Source organism: Rattus norvegicus, chromosome 12 (genome assembly GCF_021556685.1).
Source record: "Rattus norvegicus strain SHRSP/BbbUtx chromosome 12, alternate assembly SHRSP_T2T, whole genome shotgun sequence".
Taxonomy (NCBI): domain Eukaryota; kingdom Metazoa; phylum Chordata; class Mammalia; order Rodentia; family Muridae; genus Rattus; species Rattus norvegicus.
This window is the reverse complement of record NC_141545.1, coordinates 45,725,599-45,738,001: the sequence shown is the minus strand read 5'-3', so window position 1 is coordinate 45,738,001 and position 12,403 is coordinate 45,725,599. Positions and strand designations below refer to the sequence as shown.

General features: G+C 48.8%; 1 protein-coding gene across 2 annotated transcripts in view; it reads left to right on the top strand.

The window, feature by feature from the left end:
* Positions 1-12,403, top strand: part of Nos1 (nitric oxide synthase 1) — a 113,166-nt gene that overhangs the window by 38,153 nt on the left and 62,610 nt on the right. For both annotated transcript variants that reach the window (NM_001436392.1, NM_052799.3), the window contains 1 exon segment: positions 10,488-10,616. In NM_001436392.1, coding sequence (NP_001423321.1) covers positions 10,488-10,616 — 129 coding nt within the window.

Genomic DNA, 12,403 nt, shown 5'->3' with positions numbered 1-12,403 from the left:
GGGCAACCAAGGAGTAGAGCAGACGCCCTGCTTCCCAGCTCCCAGCACACCACCTCAGCAGGGAACCCCAATTGGCCCTGACCCAAGCTTGTTAGTGATGTCAAAATAAAAATATCGACCACGGTGGTTAACACCACAGCCATGGGGACGTGCGGCCATCAGAGGAGCCGAGGGTTCTGTGACCATAGCATGGTAGCCGATAGTGCCATGGGTGGGGCCGGGATGGCTCGGTCCTCACTGGTGACCTCCATCAAATGAGTAGTTAGCGTGAAGTTAAGGCTAATCCTCATCAGAAGGCATCTTGGGGGATGGAATGGGTTAGACTATTAAATAATGGCAGTAACCATAGCAACCATAGCAACCATAGCAACCATGCCTGGTACTTACTGAGTAATGTCAGTGCTGTACTGAGTACTTCAGGACTGCCATCTCTCTCCATCCTCAGCCCCACCCAGGGTAATTCTGTCTGCACCCTGCAGGCCTCAGTTATGTACCCATGGATTTACTGGGGCACAGACCAAAAATACACACAAAATTGCGTCTATACAGAACAATACAGATCATCATTTTATTACCTCCTACATTATATGGCAATACCAGGTGTTAGGGTAATGTTCCTAAAGATGACTTAAAGCACAAAGGAGCCTGGGCTGGCAAGGTGGCTTAGTCGGTAGGAACACTTGTTAAGCAAGCACAAGGACCTGAGTTCAAATCCCTGGCACCGTCATAAAAAGCCAGGCCTGGTAGGATTCAGGGCTGGAGACAGGAGGATCCACAGGAGCTGGCTAACTGGCCAGGCTACAAGCATGGTGAGCTTCAGGCTCAGTGAGAGGCCCTGGTTCAAGGGTATAGAAGATGAACTGATGCTTCCTGGCACCCTGCATCCTGCTCTGACTTCTACAGGCACAAACACGTGACCTGCACAGTCAAGTGTGTAACATATGCACACGCATATGCACACAGGTACACATACACACACGCATGCACACACTCATGCATGTACACATACACAGACATACATGCACGCATGCACGCACGCATCTTATACATGCACCACACAGCACACACCTCTGTCATCCCTATATTATAGTAGAGGAAACTGAGGCACAGAGATTTACTGAATCAGCGAGGATCGCTAAGTGCTGGAGACAGTCCTACCACCTCGGAGTCCCCACTCAGCAGGGCCTCACGTGGAGTAGGTCACCAGAAAATAAGATCATGGTCCCTTATGGTAATTGCCCACAAAGAATGGAGGGATAGACACTGAGTATCCCAACATAATGAAGGCCATGGTCACCAGACCTGCGGCGAATGCCCTTCATTGCAAGAGGGAGAAAGGAAAACTTCTTTCGCTGAAGCCAGGAACAGAGGCTGGTGAAATGGCTCAGCAGCTAACGGCACCTGCCACCAAGCCTAACAGTCTGAGCTTGACTAATTACTATATCACTGACCTGAGGCAGGGGGATTACGAAAACTATGAGTCTCTCTTATCATGGTTCTTCTGTCACCCGCATCATGACCTGTGTCTCCCAGGGACTGTTCTCTAAGGACACACACCCAGCCCTGTCACCTGGCCTCTCAGACCCTTTTTGTCTCTTGATCTGTCAGTGAAGACCAGAGTCTGTAGATTGCTCATGGGTTGGGCCCTGCTGAGCAGCAAATAGGCATTTGCAAGAGATGGCTCAAATACAGACGAAACTCAGTGCGGCCACAGCTCTGAAAGTTTACTGCCTGATTATCATCTCTTCATCAAGTATTTGTTTGCCGTGGCTTCTCAAAGCATCACTCCAAAGCGAGCTAGGTACAGACAGCAGAAATTACTACTGTGATGCTGACATCTCAGAGACTCATACACCCACGTGACCAACATGGTCCACCCAACTGGCCCTGAGAGACGCCATTGGCTCTGATCTGGCTGAAATCTCAGGGCGCCAGCGGGTTCCTTCCTCCCTGAGAGCCAACTCTGACCTCCTGAGTCTTGAGCTGACTCCCTCTCAGACAAAGCCAATGTTTGATTCCCTTGCCCCACCTCATCTGGGTCAGCTTGCCTACGCTGAGCCCTGCTGCCCTTCAAAACCATGCATTCCAGAAACTTCTCCTGGCGGCAGGGCCTTCTGTACACCGCAGTGGCAGAATTTCTGCTGATGCCTTCCTTCCCTCCACCCGAGCGGTCTGTTTGATGACCGCCTGGTCTTTCTAGGCTCCTCCATCAAAAGACAGTCATCAGCTCTGGGAAGATAGCTCTGTCAGTAAAGTGCTTGCTGCACAAGCATGAGGACTCAGGTTCAAATCCCCAGCGCCCATGTAAAAAAGTGAGGCACCATAGTATACACCTGTAATCCAGGGCTGGAGAGGCAGAAAAAGGAGAATTATTAGAACTCACTAGCCAGCAGGCTCCATGTTCAATGAGAGAGACCTTGTCTCAAAAAGAAAACAAAACAAGGGGTTGGGGATTTAGCTCAGTGGTAGAGCGCTTGCCTAGGAAGCACAAGGCCCTGGGTTCGGTCCCCAGCTCTGAAAAAAAGAACCAAAAAGAAAAAAAAGAAACAAACAAACAAAGAAATAATAATGACCTCTGGACTCTACATCCACATGCATGTGTACCAACAGTCAGAGATACGATACATGTTCACATGCACACACACGGACACCAAGTCCTGCTATCTGGGGGTCAGAGCCAGGGTGGAACCAGGAAATGGGGTTTGAATGCCCTGTGCCAATGTTTGGGTTCAGCTCTGTAGGAACTTCCACAAATTCTGCTGATGGTTTGTTTCCATAGCCGGTCTGCTCAGTGCACTCTGTCCCACCTAGCGAGGCCATGACATTTGATGGGAAACCGGGGAGAATTCTCTCAATGTGAGTCACTGTGCGGCTCTCCATCAAAAACCCTTTTCTTATAACCCTAGCTCAGGCCGAGCTGCCCACCCCTTTCCCAATTCATAGCTATGGCCCACCAGCTTCCCAACAGAGATTCTGAAGCTCTAAAGAGCCCGCCTTTCCTTCCTTCACCTAAACGTATATGTTTTAACATGCATATTAGCAAGTTCACACTCAGGACGACGATGGGAACAAGCCATGGAAACTTGGAGGATCCGTTATTAAAATTACTTTCTAGGGGCACGTAGCCACTCTGATGTAGTCATGGGACCAAGTTCAGGGTGATCTAGGAACACACAGCAGTCTCTCCAGGATAGGGTCGATGTAAGTCTTCTTGCTTTCGGGGGTGCATGTGTGGGTAGGCACACAGGCGTGCAGGGGCATATGTGTATGGATGCTCGCGCACCTGTGTGTGTGAATATGGAGACCAGAGGTCAACGCCAGGTGTCCTTTTCAATCATTCACCACTCTGTTTTTTCCTTCTTTAAAGATCCATTCATGCATACATTGTATCATGCTAATACCTATCCCTGGTCCCATGTTCCAGCCCTCCCCAACTTCCACACCCCCATCTCCCTCCCAGCTTCGTGTCCTTTTGGAGTTTTTTGGTTGTGTGTGTGTATATGTGTATACACACGACTAATGTAGTTAGTGTGGTTAGTAGTGGATGAGTCCACTTGGGTTTCTGAGTCAGAAATCTGAACTCATTTTGGCTGGACCAACTAGTCAGAGCCACACATTGTAACACCCACTTTCTCCATGGGGGCTGGGAATCTGAACTCAGGTCCTCAGGCTTGCACAGCTAACTCTTCAGAAACCGAGCCATCCCTCCCTTGCTCGCATTCTACCTAAAAGCCTCTCCATCTCAGAGGTCTGAGATGCCACTTTTCCCACAGGTCTAACTCCTGGGTCCTCCTCTTCCTCACTGTGACAGACTGGAGCACAGTAGCATGGGGAGAGGTGACATGGTGAGTGGTTGCAGGTGTCCATAGGGTCACTGCAGGGACTGGATCCTGTTGGACAGAATGCTTTGCCCACACCTCACAGAAATCTTTCTCCAGGTCCTGAAAACAGTTGGCTCCACCCTCTAAGCAGCCATATGCTCGCAGCTACCACACCGCCAGGGTCCATAACTGGGTTAGGCTGGCCATCCTGAAGAACTGGTTCCCACATGTTGACAAGAGCTGCAGGAAGATCACAGGAGGTGGCATCTAGCCCCTGTGGTGTGATGGCCCGCTGCCCAGCTTAGTCCTGGCTTGCTGTCCTCGTTTCAGGATAAGTCTAGAACAGGCAGGTTGAGTCAGGGCTATCACAGAGCAGCTGTGGCTGATGCCAGCAGGGAAGAATGGAGATGCTGGCTGATTCTAGGCAAGTTCAGGCTCAGCTCCAGGGCTCACTCACCCAGGCTACATACCTCAGTCCTGGCAACTGTATACTTTGTGTCACAGTTATGACAGAGGGAGCCCAACTCAAGATGTTGGCAGAATAGCCCCTCTCTGTATAGCTGGTAAGACCCAATTTCATAATCCCAAGGCCGCCTCTCTGGATAGGGAAGTGTCTGTCCCAGAATTCCCCTTTTCTACATGACATCAGCCATGTTAAGTCAAGGACTGTATAGTGGCCTCATTCTAACCTGTTACGTTTATAGGGACCCTGTCCTCAGTTAGGGATACTGTATCAATTCCTTTCCAGTTGCTGTGACAAACTAGCAGACAAAAGCCACTGTGGAAGGAAGGGTTGATTCTGGCTTACAGTTTGAGGCATACAGTCCCCGGTAGAGGCAAAGACATGGCACTGGAACCTGAGACGGCTGATTACATTGTATCCAGTCAGGAAGCAGAGAGAAATGAATGCCAGGTGCTTAGCCATCTTTCTCCTTAGTATTCAACTCCAAGCCCTCAGCCCATGAGACAGTGGCATTCACAGTTAGGGTCTGCCTTCTCACTGCGACTAGCATAATCTGGACACTTTGTTACTGATGCGCCCAGTGGCCTGTTTCCATAGTGATTCTGCATCCTCCTAAGTGACAGTCAAGGTGAGCCACCGTGGTCACATTCAGAGGTGCTGACCTATGGGACAATGTAAGGATTTGAGGGAACCCAAGTATTGGGAAGTACAAGTCCTTGGCCCCTGATCTGACATCTTCCTGTCATATTGAGGGCCTGGCTTCCTGCCTCCAATACATCCAGCTTCCAAATTCTCCTCCCTGCTTCCCAGAGTCTGCTGGTGCCTCATCGAGTTTTTGGAACTCCTGTGACCCAGACAGGAAGCCACCAGGCTGACTCGGCTTTTCTTACACCCCCAGATTGTCAGTTGTTCTTCCTGTACACCAGGCTTATCCCAGCTTCAGCCCAGCTTCCTGAAGATCTAACTTCCAGCTATGCCTCGCCCCCTTACCCAGCCACACCCCACACACCCCCCTTGCCTCACTGTTGAGAAAGCATACATCCTGGTGACTCTCAGTCCTCACCCCCTCCCTCCCACAATCCTGGCAATCTCAGATAGCCAGTCCTGACCTACAAAAAGGCTTCACTTAGCATTTCATTTTCACTGTGGTGTGAAAGCAATATTTATTCTGTAGGAGTTATACTTCGGGGGTTTGAGAGACTATGCAGCCCAATGTTGTAGCTCGTTTATTAGTGAGAAATCACTAGGGGAAACACCCAGCACTCTACAGTTAGGTTCCCTACTGAGCTGGGATGCCCTCTGGGTTAGGTGTCAGGATGAATTTTTCCTTTAAATGGGTCTATCAGGTCAAGACCCCCAGGAAAAGTCTAGGCACCTCTTTTACTTGCCCCTGGCTTCTATCAACCACTCCCTCACATCAAGCATCTTGATGGATCTCTTGTCCCCACTAAATCGGGACCTGAGCAGAGCCCTTGGCCATACATTTAGGTCACTCCACATTTCCAAGGATGTGTAAACTTTGTGTTAATCTGTTCAAGCTGAGCCCACATGGTCCCACACATGTAACAGCTTAAATGTTAGGAATTCATTGCCAGGTTTCTGGAGGCTGAAGTCTGGCATCAGGCTGTCAGGGTAGCCTAGTTCTGGGTAGGAAGTGGTTCTTAACCTGTGGTCCCAATCCCTTTGGGAGTCAACGACCCTTTCACAGGAGTCGCCCAAGACCATCTGCATATCAGACATTTATGTTACGATTCATAATAGGGGCAACCATTACATTTGTAAAGCAACAAGATAATTTTATATTTGGGGGTCACCACAACATGGGAAACTGTATTGAAGGGTCACAGCATCAGGAAGATTGAGAACCACTGTGGTAAGGGGTCATAGAAGGGTCTTTCCTACTGTGTCTCTAATATGTGAAAGGCATATGGGGTGGGGAGAAAGCAAGAGAGGGGGACGGAGAGACTAATCTCATAAAGTTGCTAATTCTAGCAGATAAAGGTCCCACCCTGAAGACCTCATTTAACTTCAATGACCTCCAAAAATTTCTGTCACCAAAGGATTAGGGTTCTGGCATGTATATTTGGGGGATGCAACTCAGCCTAATGCAGGCCCCCAAATGCTTATTCCTCACAAGCTGGGGAAGAGGCAGCTAAACAAGGAGAAGGCAGATGAGGAAGTCAGTTTCCTGTGTCTTTGAAGCCACATACACTGATTCAGCCAGCTGTGTGTTGAAAATATCCAGTGGGGAAAAAATTATGGCTGGAGGCTGGGGATGAGGCTCAGTGGTAAAGTCCTGGCCTAGTGTGCATGATACCCTCATCCATTTCCTGGAAACTGGTGAGTGTATGTGTGTGTGTGTGTGCGCGCGCGCGCGTGTGTGTGTGTGTGTGTAAGTGTGTGTATATGTGTGTTTATGTATATATATATGTGTGTGTATTATATGCGTATGCATGTATGTGTATATGTGTGTATGTATGTATGTATATGTGTATGTGTCATGTACGTGTGTATATGCACCAAGTATGCATAGACTCGTTCTCTTGTCATATTCCCCTAAACTATATAACATTAGAACTATTTACCTAATATTTGTAAGAGGGGGTGCATGGGTTGTAGGCCAAGAAGATGGCTTTTTCTTTAATTTGATTGACTGAGGGACTGCAATTCTGGTATCCATGGGGGTCTTAGCCCCTATTTTCATAGATACAAAGAGACAACTGGATCTGAATCTTTGTGTAGATATGTAAATGTATATGATATGAAGATTAGAACAGGAGTGTGGTGCACACCTGTGATCCCTGCACTTTGGAGGTGGAGACAGGAAGATCAGAAGTTCAGAGTCGTCCTTGACTATATAGTAAGTTCAAGTCCCCCAAATAAAAGTTATGAGAATGTGCAGCTATATACAAGGCATGCAGGTATATGGTGTGTGGGGGTGTATACAGGGCATGCGTGTGTAGCATAGACAGGGCATGCACGTATAGACAGGATGTGCAGGTGTATACAGGACGTGCAGGTATATACAGGACGTGCAGGTGTGTATACAGGATGTGCAGATGTATACAGGATATGCAGGTATATATAGGCTGGGCAGCTATATACAGGGTGTTTAGGTGTATACAGGATATGCAGGTGTGTATACAGGATGTGCAGGTTTATATAGGATATGCCAAGTGTATACAGGCCATACAGGTGTACACAGGACATGCAGGTGTCTACAGGGTGTGCAGGTGTATACAGGAAATACTGGTCGTGGTGACTCTTGCCCCTCACCCCCATGCTTGGGAGGTCGAGGCAGGAGAAAAACAGCTTCAGACCCACCTAGACTATTGGCTATTTCTTTTTTTTTTTTTCTTTTTTTCGGAGCTGGGGACCGAACCCAGGACCTTGCACTTCCTAGGCGAGCGCTCTACCACTGAGCTAAATCCCCAAACCCTCTATTGGCTATTTCTAATGAGCCACCTGCAGCAGCAAGAAAGACAGACATGGAGCTTGTACCTTGAACTTGCAACTTACACTTGGAGAAGCAGAGATGAATGGACCCCTCCACTGGGCAACTGACCGACACGGCTTGTGGACTCTAGGCCAGTAGGAGACCCTGTTTCAAAATAAAGTGCGTGGTGCCTGGGATGAGACCCAAGGTGGTCCTCTGACTCTACACAGGCCTGATGGCAGAGGCCCATGACTCCCAGGCCTGATGGCAGAGGCCTGTGACTCCAACTACTCAGGAGGCTGAGGCAGGAGGATGACAAGTTCAGGGTCACCCTGGAAGTACGAAGCTAATCTGGAAAACTAAGCAAAATTGCCCCAAAATATGTCAAAGGAGAGCTGGCGATGTCACTCAGTGGGGCGGGCAATCACTTGGTATGCGTGAAAGGCTGGGTTCACTCTTGGCTTCTCACAGGGTGACCAGCGCAAAACTCTTCACTGAAACTTTGGCTTCTTATCACATTCATGAACTACAAAATACTATTCTTGTGTGTGGTTTTATACTGAACGGCTTAAAAATTGGGAAACATGCCTTGCTCCTGGGTTCTACAGAAACACGGAGGCACTCTTTGGCTGGGCACACAGACTACAGAGCCGAGACCCCTACCTCAGAACAGTTAGTAAGCCATGCCTGCTCCCTAGTTACGGACTTGTCCTGGCCACCTGTGTGCAGACCCTCAGCCTCCTTTGGAGGCCAGAGTACCCAGGTCTTTCTCTCAGGCTTCTACAAACCCCTTAGCAGAATGAGTTCAGGAAGGTTTTTGCACTGTCTGTGGGCACCAAGCCTCCAGCTAGAGCTAGCGTCCCCCACCCAGAAGCTATGGCTGGACACAAAGCCAGGAAAGATGAGTGTGGCCACCCCCTGTCCACAAGTGCCCTCTCCAGCCTCATGGTTCTCAGTGCCTGGAGACCTTGGTTCCCACTCAGAAAAGCCCTTTGTGTCCTGTTTGCGGGGGCCCCTGTCTCCTACACTCGCCTTCGCATTTATCCCTTCCCCGGTCATCCAATGTCACCAGTGACCAAAACCAAAGTACAACAGCCCAGTGAGGTATCTAGTGTGCTACCAGGTTCTTTCATTGACCTACCTAGTTTCTCTGATCCCCGGTGGTAAGGGATAGAGGTGCCCATCAACCTGCCACACCCTACACTTCAAAGATCAAGGCCGTTAGCTCCATCATGTAACTCACAGCAATCCTCCTGCCTCGGATCCGCCAAGCCTGAGCCACAAGCTTGACTTTTAACCTTCCTGTCCTATTTCTTCCCTCACTGTGTGTGTCCACCTCACAGGCCTCCTTGCTCTGGTCCCTTGGGGCTTTGCTTCTGTTTCATGAGCATCTACACACGTGTATGTGTAGTGAGGTCAGAGGTCACCTCGGGCATCATTCCTCAGACACATCTAACTTACTCTTTGACACAGTTTTGGCCCAGAACTCACGAACTAGGCTAGACTGGCTGGCCAGCCAGTCCCCCAAGTGTCTTCCTGTCTCTGCCTCCCTGCACATCAGTGGGCCTGGTTTTTTCTCATGGGTTCTGGGAACCAAGCTGAGGTCTGTTGTGCTTGGTGAAGCAAATACTTTACTGCTGAGCACCCCCCAGCACATCGAACTCCCCCATACACCCAGACCCCTGGTCCTTTGACCTCCACAAGCTCATCATGGCCCTTGCTTTCACCCGAATTCTCCACTTAGCCAGCATCCTTCCTTCCTGTTCCCATCCCATCTCATATCACTTTTGTATCTGTGGATCCTTTCTCTCCTGTTTCAGAAGGTGAAGGGCACTGCGGGGTCACCAATATGTCCATTAACAGAGCTTGTTTGGCTGTGAGTTAGGAAATTAAGATGGTGTCCCTGTGAGAGCTTGTGAGTTGAAACTCAGATATTGTCATGGTTTGAATATGCTCAGCCAAGAGAGTAACACTATTAGGATTTGTGGTCCTGTTGGAGTGGGTGTGGCCTTGTTGGAGTAGGTGTGGCCCTGTTGGAGGAGGTGTGTCACTGTGGGTGTGGGCTTTTACACCCTAGTCCTAGTTGCCTAGAAGTCAGTATTCTGCTAGCAGCCTTCAGATGAAGATGTAGAACTCTCAGCTCTTCCTGCACCAGGCCTGCCTGGATCCTGCCATTTTCCCACCTTGATGATAATGGCCTGAACCTCTGAACCTGTAAGCCAGCCCCAATTAAGTGTTGTATTTAAAAGAGTTGCTTTGGTCATGGTATCTCTTCACAGCAGTGAAACCCTAAGACAGAAAATACGTGAGTCACACAGGTCAGACCCGCCTCTTCCCTGCATTACCCATTACATGGTGGTGTGCCCACTAAGCAAACAACCGGGTTTCTACATCTCAAAGGACCCTATTCAAAGCCTGGTAGTTTCTGCTCCATTGTTGACTCACTCAACAAACATCCACCGGGTCTCCGTGTGGTATTCTAAAGATTAGAATCTAAGTCTATTCTAGATAGTCTTGACTCTGTGACAGACATTGAAGCGGTCACCTTTGATCTCCTGCCTCCTTGCCCCCAGATCAAATCTGTAACATTTTTCATTGCCATGGTATATCTTTTCCATAGGCAAAGCTGTTGGTCTCAGGGAAGGTTGAGCCCTTCTCACTGGGAAGGGAGCAGGTAACCCAGAGAAAACTCTAGAAAAGGCAAAGTCTTTGCATCTCAGTTAAGACACAACGGCCCCTCATTTGATGACTTCCTTCTCATTCCCAGTCCCCTACCTCGGGGAAACAGTCTCCCACCAAGAACGGCAGCCCTTCCAGGTGCCCCCGTTTCCTCAAGGTCAAGAACTGGGAGACGGACGTGGTCCTCACCGACACCCTGCACCTGAAGAGCACACTGGTGAGTGTCGGGACTGACTCACCTCACAAGAGGAAGGGGGAATGGCACCTGTGTTGGGGGATCCTGTGCATGGCAATGTGACTATGATGAACATGACAAACACGACCTATAGCCCACCCCCATGAGAGGTCAGAGTCCCCACCCACGCTGTAACAGCCAGAGGGTCACAGCTGGCGTGGCCTCAGACCTCCCTGGATTTTCTATCAATGAGTTATTCGATCAGTTAACACCTCTCTAGGTGAGCACCTTGCCCCCAGCAGAATGTAAGGGTCCTTGAGTGTCCTTTGCCTCTCCAATGTCATCATGGATGGGGTATTAAGCCAGCCCTTCCTCCATTTCACACTGTGGACTCTGTTCTATGCCAGATTCTAAATACTCAATGCTCCAACCCTTTGCCTTCTGTTTTTTGTTAAAATACGAAGCTCTTGAAGGAGTGATGTCTCAGTCAGCTAATGTAGCGTAAGAAGCAGGCCCCAAACTTAGCAGCTGAAAACAACCATCACTTTTTAAAAGTCCAGGCTCTGTGTGCCCAGCCAAGAAATGTCTGATGGTGATGGGGTCTATCTCAGATACCTACAGTCACCCAAGATGGCAGCTAAGGCTAGGCTGCTCTAGGATGGCCCCGGCAGAGAAGATTCCATTCTGTGTGGTCTCTCCTCTTCCAGGAAGCAAGCTTGAGTCTGTCCCCAGGGCTGCAGAAGTATGAAAGATCTTTCTGTTTTCTCTTAACACACAAGATTTCTTAAGTCCTGGGCTTGCAAGTGGCCCAGGGTCACTCCTGCTACATTCTATAGGTTCAGACTAATGTGTACGTAAGGGGTGAGGGGACAGGCTGCATCTCAGGAGAGGTGCTGCAAAATCACATCGCAAAGAATGAATGTGCATGACAAGGAACAACTATGGCTACCTCAGACATCGACCTGCCACAGGGTGTGTTCAAACACGATCTTAGGAGCTGGGGGGGGGTGGAGCTTGATCAAAGTGCTCTCCTAGCATCTGCATAGCCCTGGATATGAATAAGCCACACATACCCAGTGTATGTGGCTGTCATCTCTATACTTAGGAAGTGGAGGTGGCAGGGTTAGAAATTCAAAGGTCACCCTTGGCCTTGGCCATATATGGAGCTTGAGGCCAGCCTGGGCTACACGAGACCCCGTCTCAGTGATGATGATGATGATGATGATGATGATGATGATGATGATGATGATGATGATGATGATGATGCCGCCACCATTATCAGTTCTCTTTGATCAATATAGAATGGAATATTTTTTCTGGAACTGAGTGTGATGGTTACATATCTGTACTTTGGCAGAAAGTCAAAAACTCAAGGCCAACCTCAGGTACACAGTGAGTTCAAGACCAGCCTGGGCTACATGAAATATTGCCTTAAAACAAAAAAATAGATGATAGGTAGATAGATAGATAATAGATAGATAGGTGATAGATAGATAAGATAGATAGATAGATAGAAACATAGATAGGTAGATAGATGATAGGTGATAGATAAATAGATAGAAACATAGATACATATATACGTAGAGGTTATATGTATGATAAGTGATAGTAGATAGGTGATAGATGGAGAGACTATTGATAATAGGGGTGACAGTAGAGATGACAGAGGCAGATAGACACTAGGTTGTTGCACCCATAGCTGTGTGTCCCAGTGAAAAAGGCCCCTTCCCTAATTGACCAGCACAAACAACTTGGGCACCACAGTTCTCAGTCATGACATCTGCCAACCCTGGTGGGGAGAAGTCAGACTCTTACCCACATCCATCTTG